At 40.5% G+C, this 17,535-nt stretch overlaps 1 protein-coding gene across 9 annotated transcripts in view; it reads left to right on the top strand.

The window, feature by feature from the left end:
* Robo1 (roundabout guidance receptor 1) overlaps nt 1-17,535 on the top strand; it is a 1,017,834-nt gene that overhangs the window by 969,736 nt on the left and 30,563 nt on the right. For 7 of the 9 annotated variants that reach the window (XM_041678490.1, XM_041678491.1, XM_041678489.1 and 4 more), the window contains 5 exons: nt 1,161-1,203; nt 8,534-8,685; nt 10,889-11,224; nt 13,045-13,152; nt 15,515-15,659. In XM_041678490.1, coding sequence (XP_041534424.1) covers nt 1,161-1,203; nt 8,534-8,685; nt 10,889-11,224; nt 13,045-13,152; nt 15,515-15,659 — 784 coding nt within the window. The remainder of the gene's footprint in view (nt 1-1,160; nt 1,204-8,533; nt 8,686-10,888; nt 11,225-13,044; nt 13,153-15,514; nt 15,660-17,535) is intronic. The other 2 variants (XM_041678497.1, XM_041678498.1) reach the window with 1 other exon arrangement.

The following is a 17,535-nucleotide window of genomic DNA, read 5'->3' as shown; positions in this document are numbered from 1 at the left end:
TTAGCCTCTGTGCATGTATCTCCGTTAAACCAGCACACTTTTCTACCCTCGGCATGATTTAACACACTAATCATCTTACTGGTTAGTTCACACGAGGCTGTGCATCTTTCTCCCCTCGACTTCAACTTTGAAGTTTTCCAACAACAGACAGATTTCTCTCCTTTGTAGTTTTCTGTCCATAGAATTACTGTTCTCAGAAGCACCCCAAATCTCTGCCCACATGAATGATAAACTTCATTTCTGACAAGTCAGAGTCCTCGTCTTGGTCCCCTTCAGCTTCTTTCAGAACAGATCCTTCTCTCACGTCAGCTCCAGTCAAAGATGTCCCCGTAGTTCTGTGTCCTCAGTTTTAATCCAGTTATTGGGATCACTGGGCACAGTTATCTCTCCCTAGCAGACTTCCAGTTTGGAGTTTTTCTAAGTAGCGGAAACTTGGCAGCTTTTAAAAACACATTTCTTCTTAGAAAATGTGTCTGTATTTACAGGAAAGCTAATCTTCTTAACTCCATGCCTAACTATTTATAAGTCTGTGTTTGTTCTGGCCAAAATAAAGTGGATTAATCCTTAAACTGCATTAAAATATTTTTTCACCCTATCTGATAGAAATATAATGTCTGATAGAAATATAGTACGACAGGGTTTTCACAAGTCAAATATAAAATAGGTCACATCAATCGTCCCACCTTGGCATACGTCTTTGTGTGTGGAGGAGGGTTTATGTGATCATGTATCTTCTCTTTATTTCTGTGCCTTCTTCTGGGAAGACAATCTAGCAAGTTTTCTTCCACTCTGAATTTAAGATTATCCATACAGAAATCATAGAATTATGTTGTCTGGTAAGAAATTCTAAAGAAATCTATAGAGATACTATTGTGCACATATGAATAAGCTGTACTTAATAATAGCGTACTGAATTTTTAATTTTATTTTTTGTAATCTGAGAAATTAAGAATGATGTATAGTTAATCTAAAAACAATCTTCTAAATAATTCCTATATGGAACAAAAGTCTGCTACATCTGGCAATGGTTTTATAGAGTTTCTGGGCAGGAAGGGAAACAGACTGATATTTTAGGAAGATGTTCATGAATATGATGGCTCCTGCTATATAAACATGTCTATTAATTGTTCTCTCTCTCTCTCTTTCTTGTAATATTCTAGTAACTTATCAAAGAGGAGGCGAAGCCGTCAGCAGTGGAGGGAGGTAAGTATCTTCCTTGTTTTCTTTTAAATCCGAAGGGGTATTCCAACTCTTTCCTGTCTTCTCAGTGTCATTGCTTCCTTTTTTAAAAGACAAAACCTCCCTTTGAAATTTGTTCAAATACTTCGAAGAGATCTCTCCCCTTGGCGGCACTCTTTAAACCAAGGGGTTTACAGGGATGTCTGTGAATGCTTGCAGTTTTAGTCGTTGACCACGAGAGGGAGCACTTGACCCAAGGAAAACAGACTTGCCGAAGTAGCAGATGATTATAAGGAGTTAACGTGATTAAACTGTGGCCCGCCGAAGATGAAGAAATATAGCTAGTTAACAGACACCATCAGAGAAAGGCGTTCCCTTGAAAACCTGCTGAACGCAGCAGCGGCTGGGAAGTTGTGGCTGCTGTCTGTTCTTCCGGAGGAATTTAGCAGAATTCCCGTCTGTGTTTGGGGGGAAATATGTTTAAAGGCCGAAATCTAGATAGCTTGATAACAAAGAGATTTTTCACCTCTAACTAAAATGAACCTCTATTCCACATTTATGTTATTTTTTGATGATTATTATTCAGTGAATTGTAATATATTCACAGAGAAATCACAAATTGGAGCGGCAGAAAGCTTAAAGGGGCTTGATATGGTATAAATCACAGGTGACAGGCTTAAGTATTTTCCACAATAAGGTGATTTTTTTTTCATCCCCTAAAATTCAGTAACATTAAGATGATGGGGGGGGGAGAAAAGGAAAATTAGATACCCTTTCAACAAAAACTCCTTTAAAATTCAAATTTGTTTAACTTACTAAGTACCTTTGTGTGTAGTTGAATAACCTGGTTAGCTACCGGACAGTGAAAAATGAATACAGTGTTATTCCTACATCTAAGGAGTGTCTGACAGGAACATTGCTGAACTTGCTCTATAACAAAGAGTGATTTGAAAGAAAAGGTTGCCTGCTTCTAGCCAAGGCTTTGCAAATGTGGCAATGGGTACTAATCTCTTCATTCCTGGATACCATTAACTTCTTGTTTTCATACCTGTGAAACAAAGCCAGCCTCCAAAACACTCTCAAAGCTAGGAAGTTTGCATAAAAAGAATAAATCTACTAGATTCAAGAATTCAACCACAGCGTGTTTTTGCATCCTGGGGAATTCCATGTGAGGCATAGCCCGGGCGTTCATGAATGAGCCTCTGGCATGGGAACATTTCCTCTTAGGTAGATCTGGAATGCCTGGTTATTTAGCCCCCACCTTTTGTGTATATACTTAAGACTGCAGACTTTGGTTTTCTTGGCAGTGGGCTCTGTGCGTGGACACGTATGCACATGCTCTCACACACACACATGCATAGAAATAAAATATAAACCTCATTCCTTTGATAAAACGTTTACAACCTTGGGAAACAAAATTATGGGTAAACAATTGCAGGGGTGCATAAGAAGCATTAAGTGGTTCTTCTGTTGTGAATGCGGAATTGTAAAGTTCTTCAATTCTCTATTTTGAAATTTGCTAGCAATGAAGGTATAGCTGTTTACATCTAAAAGCAGATGCCTAGCAATGAAGGGGATTTATTTCCAACCCTCCGTAGAAATCATCGTTGTCCCCAGGGGAATGATGAAAGGGGCAGGAATGTTGGCGAGGCGATGGTTAAGTGAGGGTTTCAGAGTTATAGCTCAGAATGACTCTTTTTTATTGTTGTTGTTTTGTTTGTACACAATTGTAAACATGATGGATGGTTCATTCACTTCATAGAATAAACCCTTCCTATGTAGCAGTCACCATGGGTGAAAATCCCCACCCTTGATCTTATAATACAATGAGAAAGACAAGATGGATATTAAAGAGATTGGCGCCTTTCAAACTCTGCTCTTTTGTAGTGCCAGTTACTAATCGTTTGGGGGGAAATAAAATAGGTTAAGAAAAATAGCCAGGCGGTGGTGGCGCACGCCTTTAATCCCAGCACTTGGGAGGCAGAGGCAGGCGGATCTATGTGAGTTCGAGACCAGCCTGGTCTACAGAGCTAGTTTCAGGACAGGCTCCAAAGCTACAGAGAAACCCTGTCTCGAAAAACCAAAAAAAAAAGAAAAAAAGAAAAAAGAAAAATAGTTTATTGGGAAAAGGCGTCATTTCTAGCCATGGGATGGCCGTGCCGTGTGTGTTTGTCTGTGCTGGTGAATGCACCCATGCATGTGCGAGTTTTATTTTTTTTAATGGGTGGAGGAGAGAACGTGTACTATGTCCATCTTCTCTGCTGAGTTCTCTTTGTCCATATTCAGCCCTGGTTTTCTTCATATATCTGAGATTCTTGATCCTCAGTGGACCTGGAACATCATTAGGTCAATGACACCTAAGCCAAAGTCTCTTAGCCGGCTGGTTTTTCCTCCTGTGTGGGGGAGGGCATTTGACAAGCCATCTCTTACCACAGTCACTGTCTCTCATATTATTTGTCTGCAAACCCTGGTTTTCCTTCACTGAATCTGGAAGGAAAGCACTGGACATTCCATCAGCATCTTGTTTCATTAAAACTAGTCCTGCAGATTGTCTGTCAGGCTAGGCAAGAATTATCTTTGGGGTGTGTATTAATTGTATCATCACTCCTGAAGACACTGTTACCGGCAGGACTCCAGTCCTACATGTAACATATCAACCCCAAATTCGGGATAACAATAGAGCCCACAGACTCTTGCCCTGCCGTATCAACTTGCCATGTTTCATTGTCTTCTATTCACACTGGATCATGACATTGCACACACTTTACTGGATTAGTCTAAAGATCATGTTCTACCTACCATCCCTTTTCAGTTTATCCAAACTCTCTTTTTGATAGTTTCCCATGAAGTATGCACCATGGTAAGCATGAGGTAAATCAGCTCTTATTTATTTGAAATAAAGCATCACTGAATTCGCACGCTTAGACCACAGCCAAGCTGCTGCTGGGATGCAGGGATGCATCCGTTGTTAAAAGCATGCCACTGCCCTTGCAGAAGAGCTAAGTTGTGCTCCCAGCATCCACACCAAGGGATGGACAGCTGCTTGCAGCTCAAGCTCCAGGGAATCAGGCACCCTCCTCTGGGTTCTGCAGGCACTATGCAACACTCTCACAGAGGTACACACATGTACACGTGCTCTTAAAAGTTTAAAAACAAATGCATTTCCTCCATTCTGTCTAAAGCTGCTTCTGAGCCCGTGACAGAACTGAGTAGTTACAGCAGAAACTAGGGAGCACAGCCAGCCTTCCATGGTTCCTGTTTCAGCTTTAACAGAAAAGCATTCAACCTTTGGTGTGTGACCATGTGACCGTAAAATGTGACATCCTGGTCTGTAGTGAATGCACAGCTGATGATTAGTACATGAATTGCTGTGAGTGTGTATGTTTGTGGAGGGGGCGTGCGTGTGTCCATGCATGTGCATGGCCTCTGGAGGCCAAACGTGACCCTCTAGTGTCCTTCCTCAGGATTTGTCATTTTGGTTTTTGAGACAAGGCCGCTCACTTGCCTGTAACTAATCATTTAACTAGGCTGGCTGGCCCAGGGGCCCCAGGGATCTCGCCGTTGCCACCTCTCCAGAGCTGGGATAGCAGATGGTGAAGGAGTGTTCACCACTGCCCAGCTTTTTACTCAGATTCTGGGGCTCGAACTTATATTCTCATTCTTGAGGCAGCACACTCCTTATAGATTTTTCTCTTCCCAACTCAACACCTAAATTTTTATTATGTAATCAAGCCAATTCATCAGGTGATATCAGTAAATTCTGTGCTTCAAAGATGTCATTGATACCCTAAGAAAAGGATGCATGCCAAAGGCGCCCATGTTGCCTTTGTTTTTGTTTGCTTTTAAAGAATTCTTTGGGACTGGAATTTTTTTCATTTTATAAAAGAAATGGCTATATAAAAATCTTACGGTTCGTCACATTGTAGACTTAGTTATCCCTTAGCACAGAAGAATGAGCCTTGTGGTGAAGCCAACCGACCAGCTCGCAACATGCCAAGGACAGTGTGTGGAAACCCAGAAAGAGCACGGCAATATTAAGTAGCTGTTCTCCCTCACTCGTTTCTCATGCCTCAGACATTCCAGTTGCCTCTTCCAAGAAAACCTACTTGCATGCCAAACCACAGCATGAACTAGGAAAAACTAGGGAAACCTGAGGGAGGGTGTGTGAAGGTCAGCCTAGCCTGGTAAAGAATGCCAAGACCACATTTCCTGTCGGGGAAGAACACACAGAAGTGGAGAGAACCCACATCTTGCTTCTCTTAAAGACATTGGCAACTCTTAGACATATCCCAGGACTTTGAAACTCATTCGCCCAGTGGGGAAAGGACGCAGCCAATAGGATGGCAGCCTTCACTACTGGGATTCTGCACAGTTTTTCCACAGCTCCTACACTCTACCGTAGTTATGTTGTGGTTTATCAATTCAAATAAGTCTTCTTGGAGTGAGCGATAGGAATATCTGAAGTAATGGAAAAGGAAGAATGGGAAGGGATTGCCATGTAATTTTCAGAGTATATTTGGATTTTGTCGTTGTTGTTGTTTGGTTGGTGGATTTTTGGATTTTGGTTTGTTTTGTCAAATGGATCCTCTTAATATATGGGCAGATGCAATCATGTAAAGTTGTTTCTAACGTGCTTAAGCCAGCCCACACTGTATTCTGTGCTTCTGCTGCTTCCGTTAGGGAGTTAATGTTACACGTTGGAAGCATAAATGGATGAGTAGAGCCCTTAGAACTGTTAGTTGCGAAAGACAAAGCCGCCCCATGAGAGCAGCTATGCATGCCCTTGCCTTCCACTGAGACCTCTGCCACACACACCTGGCACTCTGAGGATCACTATGGGACAAGAGCTGTGTTTTACCTTCTCCCGGAGAGTGATTTTCATTCCAAACTCAAGTCTAAACAGAAGCCCGAGGCGCGATGTGTGGATCTTCCTTCCTGTTGGAAATCACCCATCTGTATGAGAAATTCTCCAAGCCTCTGATGATATCAAAGCACTCTCTGTTTAAATGTTTTTCAGAGGGAATCACAGTAGCATAGAAAACGCTGTCTGTTCCTTTTGAAACACGCGAGCCAGTCTGGGAATTTTCCACTTGACCTGTACTTCATGTATACCATAGTACCTCTGCGGTGCCAAATTCAGACATTTTGTTCTTAATAGCTCCAACAGTATTAACACTCCAGGCTTACGTTCATGGGAAATAAAATAAGAAAACTAAAGAGTACCTGATGCAGATTCTCTCTAACTAACATCTCTTGCAATTTCCACATATCCATGCCCCAACTTCGGTTGAAATGTTTAGAATTTCAATGGTCCAGCAACATTGCTCTTTCAAGTATGTTTCTATCAACAGTTTTAATAATTAAATAGCCCAATTTTAACAGCTTTATTGAGACTATAAAACATTTTCCTCATTCTCCCTGTTGTTAAGTGTTTGGGAACATAGGAGAATTCCCACAGGTTTCTATGTGTGCTTATAACATGCCACATCAGGGTGTGGACACTGGGGCCACTGTGAGTGTTTGAAGCTCAGCCCTGCCACCCGCTCACTGTGCACACAAGTATCCAAACTTCCCTCGTACGCCTCAGTTTTCTCTTCTTCAAGATCTGGATAATAGCAGTCTGAACCCATAACATTGTGATGTTTAAATGGGTTGCTACATTTGAAGAACTCAGCAATGCGTCACATGTTATATGAATTTTATGCCCTGGCAATGCTAAAGAATGCATGGGCAGCCTGTATATGGCGGTTCTGTTGAACTTGTCCATATTGGGTTTCATGGTCTACGTTGATGAGGACAACTGACCAGGTCTCTTCCTCAAGTTCACATGTTATAAGCAGGGAATACATCCTCATCTTAACTAAGTGTATGTTCCCATATGGACACAACTACAAGGATTATCAATCTGTATTTTTCATCTGAAATGAAACTGCCCTCAAATAACCATCATAAGCATAACAAGTTATATACCTTTAACAATATATATGACCAAATAAAAACAAGTCATAGAGAGTGAAATATGAAGTTCGTGCTTCCCAGCTAAATGAGAAATATGGCGACTGTACTTTAGTAATGACAACAAAAATCACAGAATTATCTGTAGTGCCAGCCTATTGTGGATGGCACAGAAAATCTCATGCTCTTTATCTCTGAGCATATCAAGTGGGGTCAGTTCTGAAAAAGCACACAGACTGCAGTTTGACCTCTTGGCCCCAGTTGTCTAGGTCACTCGGTAATTACTGCGCTTGCACTCTGCCTCCCCAAAATGAAAGCGGATTAACATTGCTTGTGTGGAAGGAGCACTGATATTTCTTTTTGTCAACATCTTTGTTTTATCAGCTTTTATTCATCAGCTTTCCATTGTGCAGGAACTTCGGCACTTTAAGCTTCATTGTGGGACAATACTCCTTTATTTATGAGTTGACAAGCTTACAGAACAGCAGTCTGATATACTGACATACTCTACCACTGATGTGCCTACCACTGTACCACTGACATACTATTGATGTACCACTGTACCACTGACGTGATACTCTACCACTGATGTATCTTCCACTCTACCATTGACATACCTACCACTCTACCAATGATGCACCACTCAGCCACTGTACCACTGATGTGCCTACCACTGTACCACTGATGCACCACTGTACTACTGATGCCCCAATGTACAAGATGCCCTAGTGCTCCATGCTCTTTCTGAAAGGCTTATAACTTGGAAGAAAAAAAAATGCAACTATGCTTTGTAAGAAAGATTTCTTTGTTCAGTTTATTTACTCTTCTGTTTTTTTAATGGATGAATTTTACTGGATCATGATGCGGCGTACTAACCAGGCTAGCTGCAAAATTTAATGAAGGGATAGCTTACAACACCAGGGATCCAGCGATGGGCAGGAAATACAAGAAGGGAAGGCGGGGAGCACACCCGCAATATTTATAAGTAAATAATATCCTCAGAGGATCCCGCCCTTTAAGCAAGGTGATTGGCTGGACTTCCCCTACAGGATCAAAAATGAAGTCAGGTACTTGGTCCTACCTACAAGACTCAAAAATGTGCCCTGTTAATTTCATCTGTGTTTGATTTTTCATCACCATGATTTAAAGGGAGGTGAAAAATTTCAGACAGTAAAGATTTTAACTCTGAAATGCAACTCTGCGGATTTATGGATGTGTCCACATAGACACCACACAGAACATGGTATTATGATTGCATGTCAAATAAAACACTATAGTATCATTTGGCATAGCTTACTATAATATGACAAGATTAATGAAATAAAATGTTGACTGGAATCCTGAATAAGAATCGTTTTCTAGTCCTAATCTCTTGCTTTTCTGCATTGTTTTCCTTTAGGCCAGGACTTCTCAACATTAGTGAGCCTGCCGCACAGCCTTGGCTGGCAGACACGTGGCCCAACACTGGCAACAATCACAATGACTGCTCCATCAACTGCTGCACAGGCAATGGGAACAGCGACAGCAATCTGACAACCTACAGTCGCCCAGGTTAGGGACACAGCTAGAGCTGAAAGCCTGTTAGCCTTACGAGGAGTTAGCCAGAAACAGCCACATGTCCTTCCTGAATGATAAGGAAACTGGTCAGCAACTTTAGGAAGTCATAAATACATAACCATCCAACTTAGTCCAATATTTTATCCATCCCTAAACGTTCATACTTCTCTGTCCATCATTTCCAGAGAACAGAATAAACAAATTATAGAATAGGGGGAAAAGTCTGTAAAAATATTTATAATTCTATTTTTTAATATGACTATTTAAAGGCCAAAGAATCTGTAGGGGGAAAAAAACAGATTCTTAGTGGCAATAACAGTGATTATCACTAACAGTAATAACAAAACTTTTTGATGAACTGAATTTTTAAATCAGAGTTAATAATGGAAAAGCAAATCCTAATGCTACAAGGGACTCATTGAGGTACACACATCTGAACACACGGCAGCAGTACCTGCCTATGTTTATTGTGTGTTGTAAAAACTTCACCTAAAACATCAGAGTAGAACAAATGGGTGTGGAATTTGCAAGATAAGGAAGGAAGGTGAAGTCCCAATAGTCACAGAACATGAAACCAAAGTAATGAGTTACTAAAGTAAAGAACGGAAAGGCATGACTGTGGAAGCACAAAACAGCATGGGCTTAAAAGGAAGACAGAGAGAGCGGGCTGTAGATGAATCTGCTATAAATCGTGAGAAAAATCAAACGGCAATCTCTGTGTCTACCCTTAAAGTGATCCTTGGTCTCATTCACTGAGTGTACATGGTCCTTATCCACCAGAGCTCCATGCTCTACTGGCCTAGACTGAGAACCCACAAGCCTAAATGAAAGACAGTGTCGACACCAACAGGAAGGTGTAAATAAATGGGGACAACCTATAAAGACCTGTGACTGCCATATTGCCAGGGTAGGGTAAAAGAGAGGCAAGATTAGAAACAGCCTCTTTCATAAAACTCATATAGAAAGATTGCCAAAATATGATGAGGTTTCCACAACCACATTGCCTTTATTGTGTTTCTACTACTACGAGAAGCCTCATGGCTAGAAGTTAAAGATGGAGTTACTCCTGGCCAGATGAACGGAGCATCCATGGTGTAGAACAGATAGGCAGAGTGTTTAAATTCGGTAGGAGAGGGAAACTGCAAGTTCTTAAGAATATGTTCCTGATTGCCTTGTAAGTAGCAAGCATGTTAATTTCCAGTTTTAAAGATGTACTGTTGAAAGCTAATTCTCCAAGAAACCTGATAGTGTTGGTGCGACTTTTGAGCAACACAAATAAAACAACGTTACTTCTCCATGGTAACTTTTCAATTTAAAGTGTTATAGCTTAAAGTATAACTTTAGCTCTTCCTGCTGTCTTAGTAGTTTGGACTGCAGACATTAAATACATTTATATATATGTCAAATAGTTTGGACTGCAGACATTAAATACATTTATATATATGTCATTGAGTTTCTAATTATCTCACTGACGGTAGACTTTAGCTTGGAAATGAGATGTTGGAAATATTAGATATTACTTCTGTCTTTATTTAATTAAATGACCCTGTTGACCATGATTCCTTTTGCCATGATTATTGTTATTTTAGACTTCATGGGGTGTCATTATGAAGCCATGAACAATGGTTAGGTAGCATCCTTCTCTGATAGTGATAAAATCCTCCTGAGCACTGTTTATTATTACGCCTCCCTATTCCCCTTAGCTCTGAATAGAAGCATTTCCTAAAACACTGAAACACCAGCTCTTGGAGAGTGCGGTTAGAAGTTGTGTTTGCCCCTGGTTTGAGTCCCCATCTCATTGCTTAGTTCTGTTGTTTCAAAAGTGTCAAATAGGTCGGTAACCTGAGGCCAGGAAATGCGAAGCTGACACCTACAGATCTGTATGTGTCTATATGTTGATGTAGTGTAATTCCTACTAATGGAGTTGGTCAAGGAAAGCTATTTGAAAGTGGACCATGCATGACACTAACAGAGGTTCCAAATTATTTGGTTCCTACTCAAAAACATGAATATTCCTATTTCCTCCAAGTTTGGTTTTCTTTGAAAGCCCATGTGAATATTTCCTTCTGTTCATCTTAGGATACTTGTACTTTATGGACCAATTTCTTTATAACTCAGGAAGCTTCTTAGGAAAAAACAATTTAACACGAATAACCATGCGGAATGACTTTTTCCTTTTCCTCTTCATTGCACGTAGCTGATTGTATAGCAAATTATAACAACCAACTGGATAACAAACAAACAAATCTGATGCTCCCTGAGTCAACTGTTTATGGTGATGTGGACCTTAGTAACAAAATCAATGAGATGAAAACCTTCAATAGCCCAAATCTGAAGGACGGGCGTTTTGTCAATCCATCAGGGCAGCCTACTCCCTATGCCACTACGCAGCTCATCCCGGCAAACCTCAGCAACAACATGAACAATGGCGGCGGGGACTCCAGCGAGAAACACTGGAAGCCTCCGGGTCAGCAGAAACAGGAAGTGGCGCCAATTCAATATAACATCATGGAGCAAAACAAGCTGAACAAAGGTGAAGGTGAAGGGTTCTGCATTTGTTCCTCTTGTCACTGTGCTTTCTGTAAGGATCCCCTCAACCCCGCACTGACTGAAAACCATTCTGTGACTACCACGCCAAATCTTTCCTTTGATTATTGAAATGATTCTTGTTTCTTTGACTGCAAAATTTCCAGTGTCAAAGAGTTAATTAGCACAACAATAACCTCGGAAAATTGATTTTATAATAATATATAAGTATTTTCAAATGGTTTCGAGATTAATTTAAATTTAATAGTAGGTGAGGGATTGCTTAGGACATGAGATCTTTTATTCATAAGGCAGATGTAGAGCTATCACAATACCTCCCATTCTCAATAAATAGACTATTCCACCCTTTCCACTTGAGGATGGAAGATAATTGCGAATACATGGTCATATAAACGAATGGCATTTTTATATCAAACTGAAGAAAAAAATAATTAAATTAAACTCGAACTGGAGAAGTGGTTCAATTTCTTGTATCGCTTCATGTGGTTCCTCTGCCTGCTATAATGTATAATTCTAGGACCTAAATTTCTGTGGTTGACCTGATTGAAGTCTGTCGGTATAGAACCTAAAATAAATTGAGTTTCATATTAACTGGAAGCACCGGAATGCTGTTGCATGGCCTGCGGGGAATGTCTCCGTATTGTGATGTGTGGCTCGGAGGAGACAGGTACTTGATTCCTCTGTAGCTCTTCAGGCTCCTGCTGTAATAGTGTGAATTGCAGCGTTGTACCTCTAGGAAAAACAAGATTGCTCTCATTTGAATAGATGGGACCCTGTTGTGCGAGTAGACAGGTTAAAGATGCATTTTTACTGTAAGTAATTAGAGACAAGGATTTATTTTCTTGGGGCTTACACCTCGAGATTACCAAAGAGTAATTTAAGCATTTCATCTGATTAAATCCATGCTATGTGCTTTAATTTCATAATAAAGTCATCTAACATTTTCCCAAGTTTAAGGAAGCACTTGATTGATATAATAGCCCCATTTAATGAAATGCATTAACGCTCCTGCAGAAGCTCTTGACAATCACTGACAGGGATAGGACAGTTTCCACAGTCTTGGGGTTCACTCTGGTCATTCAAACTCCTCTCTCATTTTTCCACCATGTTGTGTGTTTTTACTGTGAGCCTTGGAAAGGTCTAGAAGTTCTGTGTATAAATAGTTTCGAACTTCTGCTCATTTATACTGCTGGAGAGCAAATTAAGCATGTGAAAAGATAGTAAAGATTCTGGAATGCAAACAGACTGACGAATTTAGTGCGGTCTCATGTTCCAGTGGCAGGCTTATGGGTTTACATTGTCACCTCTGCCCAAGCAAGAAGCATTGCTGGGCTGGATCTAGACATTTACTAGATTCATGTTGTTGACATCTTTCTGTTCTGTTACTATATAACCAGAGTTGGTTATGTAGCTAATCTGCTAAATACGTTATGGTTTGAAGCTAGACTATAAAGCACAGTCTTGGTGTGCTTACACAGAAAGGCAGCCTAAGAGAACGAGCAAAGGTTATGTCTGCATGCAGGTGGCAGCTGTCTTAGTTTACAATACCTCTGCTCTGCAGAGAGGGGGAGGAAGGAGGGGGTGAGAGAGGGAGGGAGGGAGTTACATTTTAAAAGTACATACATGTATGTGTCCGCTTCAACTAGAAGAAGCTTTTTATCTACCCTGGCAATCTGAAGAGAAGAAAATAAAACCAGACTAGGACATGATCCAGCTGGCTTCTTCCATTACTTAGAAATATAAACCAAACAAACGTGCAATAACTGAGAGGAAATAAACAATTTTTTTTCTATCTGAAATGTCTAGATTATCGGGCAAATGACACAATCCCCCCAACCATTCCGTACAACCAGTCCTATGACCAGAACACAGGAGGATCTTACAACAGCTCAGATCGGGGCAGTAGTACATCTGGTAAGTACAGACACAGTGTCAGCCTTTCTCTTGGAGAGAAAGGATGAACGGAGTGCTAATGAGTTTCCGTACTGAAGTGTCTCATCACTTTGGATCCTAGGAGTTGCAGACGCAGGTCTAAAGCAGTGACTGCCCAATAAACAGCTCCTGTCCTACCTGGCATCAGATACCACGCCTGCTGTTTCCTTCTTTGTTACTGAGTCTTAGCAAGGTCAAAAGTATAAAATAATGTTTCAAGGTGCTTAAACTTCTTTTTCTTCCCTTAGCCAAAACATAGCCCCAAATAGTACACTTGTGATTAATTTGCTAAGTTACCACTTGGTGCACTTTAGGAGAAGAAAGCCTGAGAAACAGTAATCTGGGCTGGAGGGGTGGCAGGAACCTCTCCATAGTTCACAGTCTCTCTAAGATCTCCCCGTTCTTGCTGGAAAGCTCAGGAAGTTTCCTCCCAGTCTCAGCCTGTCCTGCCACAGAAGCCACAGAGAGGCTTCCCTGTGGGTCTGGGTGCAACTGCAGCTGCCTGCCAGCTGTTTTCCTGATAGGGCTGCAGATGGGAGTTTGTTGGCAGTTAAGTCCTGTTTTTGTAATTAAAGGCGGTTCATTATTAGAACTAACATGTGGCGAGTCACACCACAGTGAGAACAGAGCGATTGATCGTAAGTGGAGCATGCTTCTCCAGGACAGGGAAGAATGGAGCTTCCTGGCAACTGCAGGAGTTGTTGCTAGGGTCTTTGTGCCGAGTGGCCCTGCCCTCTTCTGTAATGATGCTCACATATGCTGTTTCCTATCTTCCTTTACCCGAGGCACAATGGTGTGGCATTTTCTAGCCTTGCCAGAAAGGTTCTTAAGTGAATTTAAGGCACTCAGAAATGATTCTTTACCTAGATTTTTTTCAGATTATACTGAATATTCTTTTTTTTTCAAAGTGTTACATATTTTTTCCTTTTCTTCAAAGTGAAAAAGCTCCATGTTTTGAATAAAATTTCAAGAATCCGTTTTTGGGTAAATCATATACAATATTTAAGCATTTTGTTACTATATGCCATTTCATCTGAGAATTCTTGACTATTTGTAGAGGGAACCGTATATGATTGGGGAAAAACATAATTCTAAGTTATTGATTTTCAGTTGGCTTCTCCATTCGCCATGTTAGGTACCTGATCTTGAAGCTGCTGTGATCATTGGTTATTCTACGGGGGTTTGATGAAAGGATGCTGGAGATTTGAAACCTTCAAATCTTAAAGGTGGAGGAGAGCAAAGCCCATAAATGAAATTCAGGGGAGGACTGCGCTGTTCAGCATCTTAGGGCAGACGGTTCTTAAGGAAGATGCAGAAAAGGAAGGCCCGGGTTAATGCACCTCCATCACACATGCCCATGGTCCTCCAGCGCAGGCAGCTGAAGGTGTAAGAGAACAGATGCACACAGGCCTTAGCCTGATAGTCACCGTTTATGACGAACAGCTGCCTCTCCACCCACAATGTATGCAATAACAGACCAGTCCAAGCACAGCTAGCGTGACAAACAGTTCCTGTGCCTAGAAAGTCCCAAGGGACTTAAAACCATTTTAAAGGCTCATTGAATAAGCTAAGGCCTGCTTCATCTCCCATGGGACTTGTTTCGGAGTCATAGGGAAAAATTAAGTAATTCTGTGATATTGGGGACTCATCTGAGAAAAACAATTACAGACTCAGGGCTCATAATATACGCATGAATCTGAAATCTGTTAAGTGAACCAGTTCTGTATTATTATTATTATTATTGTTATTATTAACCCTAATTTTATAGAAATAGTGGTTAAAATACTTTTTTAAGATGCACTTTTTTCCTTCTTTTGTCATTAAATGTATTAATTCTTCTGGCAATTTATCTTACCCTACCTCTCCTTCCCCAGGAAAATGAGCAATCTCATTGTGTCTGAAACATTGCAATGGACAAGTACAAATTATATATATTCAGTGATTTAATGCTACAGTTGAACACTAATAGATTGTATCTGTATTTTATTGTATTCTAGGATTCAGCAATTAAATAATAAAAAGGCACTCCAGAAAATATGTCCACAGCTCATTTGTTTCAGATGATAATCCATAATGCAATTAATTGCTCTAGGAAGATTGCTATTAATGATATGACTTGTAAAATTCACTTACGCCTATGTTGCTTCCTTTGCTATGTACTTGGCAGTTGAACTTGGCAGTATTTGGTTTTGCTTAAGGAAGAAAAGTGTTGTGTGTGTGTGTGTGTGTGTGTGTGTGTGTGATGAACTGTAGAATAGTAGCAGAAAATATTAAAACCTTTAATAATTGGAAAATAAAATGTAAGAGTCAGAAACAAAAGATGTGTATTTTATTTCTTTTCTAGGGAGTCAAGGACACAAGAAAGGGGCTCGGACACCAAAGGCACCCAAGCAGGGAGGAATGAACTGGGCAGACTTGCTTCCCCCTCCTCCGGCGCATCCACCCCCACATAGCAACAGTGAAGAATACAGCCTGTCCGTAGATGAAAGGTAAGAGGGCTGTCCCGATGAGAGGTGCCACCTGTGTTCTCCACAGCAGACAAGCGGGGCTCACCTGTATTGCCGAAGGAGGTTACTCAAGTTCACAGACACCAGCCTCTAAGTCAAACAGAAGGACTTAAGGGCCCTCCTCAGAGAAATCACAAATATGAATTAATGTTTAAAAAATTAGACCCATGTGCTATATATACACACATGTTTTATATGCACACGTATAGAAGCTCTCCCTAGGGCTGCCTCAAATCTTAATTAAATTTTAGGAAACTTCTTTGACATACATATTGTATGTATACACATGTATCTAATTACTCACATATGTGTATGCCTGTATGCATGTATTAAAATAGTGTGTATGCATGTAAGCTCATGCATGAAACCATATATACATGATTTCATGATATTTCAAATAAATTTACATACTCATAGAACAACTGAAGTCTGTGTCAAAACATATTATATGATGTTAACCCCATAAGATAATAATAGATCGGAAAAATCCCTGTCCAATAGTGTTTTCATCGGACTTATTTTGGGTTTCTCAGTGTAGAACCAGCCATCTTGGAACTTGCTCTGTAGACCAGGCTAGCCTTGATCCTCCTGCCTATGCCTCTGCCCCCCCCCACCAATGCTCCTGCCCCCGTCTCCACCCCTGCCTCTGCCGGAATTAAAAGCGTACACCACCACTGCCTGGCCACTATACGTTTTCTATCTTCGGTGTCTCTGGAAATACAAACACATTGCTTCTGTTCTCTTCTATATTAAGTATAGCAGACTTCAGGGCTGAGAAGTGGACTGTCGGGTCACATGCAAGTTTGCAAAAGTGCACGCTGATGTTCATGCGATGATGGTCTCTAGCAATGGATTTCTCAGAACACACCCATGGCCTTGTCACCTTAATTTTTCCTATAACCATTGCATCAATCTATACACCTCACAGTATACTGGAAAGCACTCTTTGATAATATTACATTGTGCTGCAAACAGTTTATTTAGAAATTTAAATTTTGCAAAGCTGATTCTGAAAGCATTTATTAGTAAAAATACACTACATGGTAAAATTTAAGAAGCAAGTGTGCTGTTTACCCTTTCCTGAATCTATCACTGGACATGGTACGCAAGACAAAATAAAAAGCGGCCTCACCGTTGGCATCAAAGGAGAAACTTCCTAACAGAGACTTAAACAGCCAGAAAGTGTAATTTACCTGAACATACAGTCTTTTCAGTGACTCGAAATAACAGAAATAGGGCTTGATTAGTTTGTTCTCCTACAAAAAAAAAAAAAAGAAAAAGTTTTAACAGTTTCAGTTCTGCCCATAAATAAAGCCCCATCTTTCTCTTTCCTAATAATATTTCATTAAGTAAAGTTCTTATATAGAAAATGTTTATAGGCAAGTCTCATATATATATAACAGTTATGCTGGTGATGCTCAATTACTGAAAAGAATGCCCGGAGAGGAAGGAGTTCCTAAGAGCCTCCCCAAAATGATTTTTGTCAGTGTATCCTTATGCTTTATGGGCATTTTGTTTAGAATATACTTTAGTTAACATCTCTTCTTCTTCCTCAATGTGATGCCCACAGCCAACAGCAGTAGATCATTTCTGGGCATAGTCACCTCTAAGGGACATGAAACCCGTCACCTTCCTTACACATACTTTCCTTAGTTCCGTGGTATTTCGGCACCTCCATTGGGAGTCATAACAAATAGGAAAATCAACAATATTGTGCAAAAATCAAAAGACATGAAAGAAGTTAAGAAAGAAGCTCGGAGCTATAAAAGCTGCTAGGAGGGTGGTTGTTTAGGGTGTAAACATGAACTCCCGAAAGCAGGCCATGTTATTTATACATTTTTTTTAACCTCAGCTGGGA

The sequence above is a fragment of the Microtus oregoni genome, unplaced genomic scaffold, assembly GCF_018167655.1.
Source record: "Microtus oregoni isolate MIOR12 unplaced genomic scaffold, Mior012 000030F_ref0000283, whole genome shotgun sequence".
Lineage (NCBI taxonomy): Eukaryota > Metazoa > Chordata > Mammalia > Rodentia > Cricetidae > Microtus > Microtus oregoni.
Note: the sequence above shows the minus strand (reverse complement) of the source record. Positions and strands in the feature narration are given on the sequence as shown.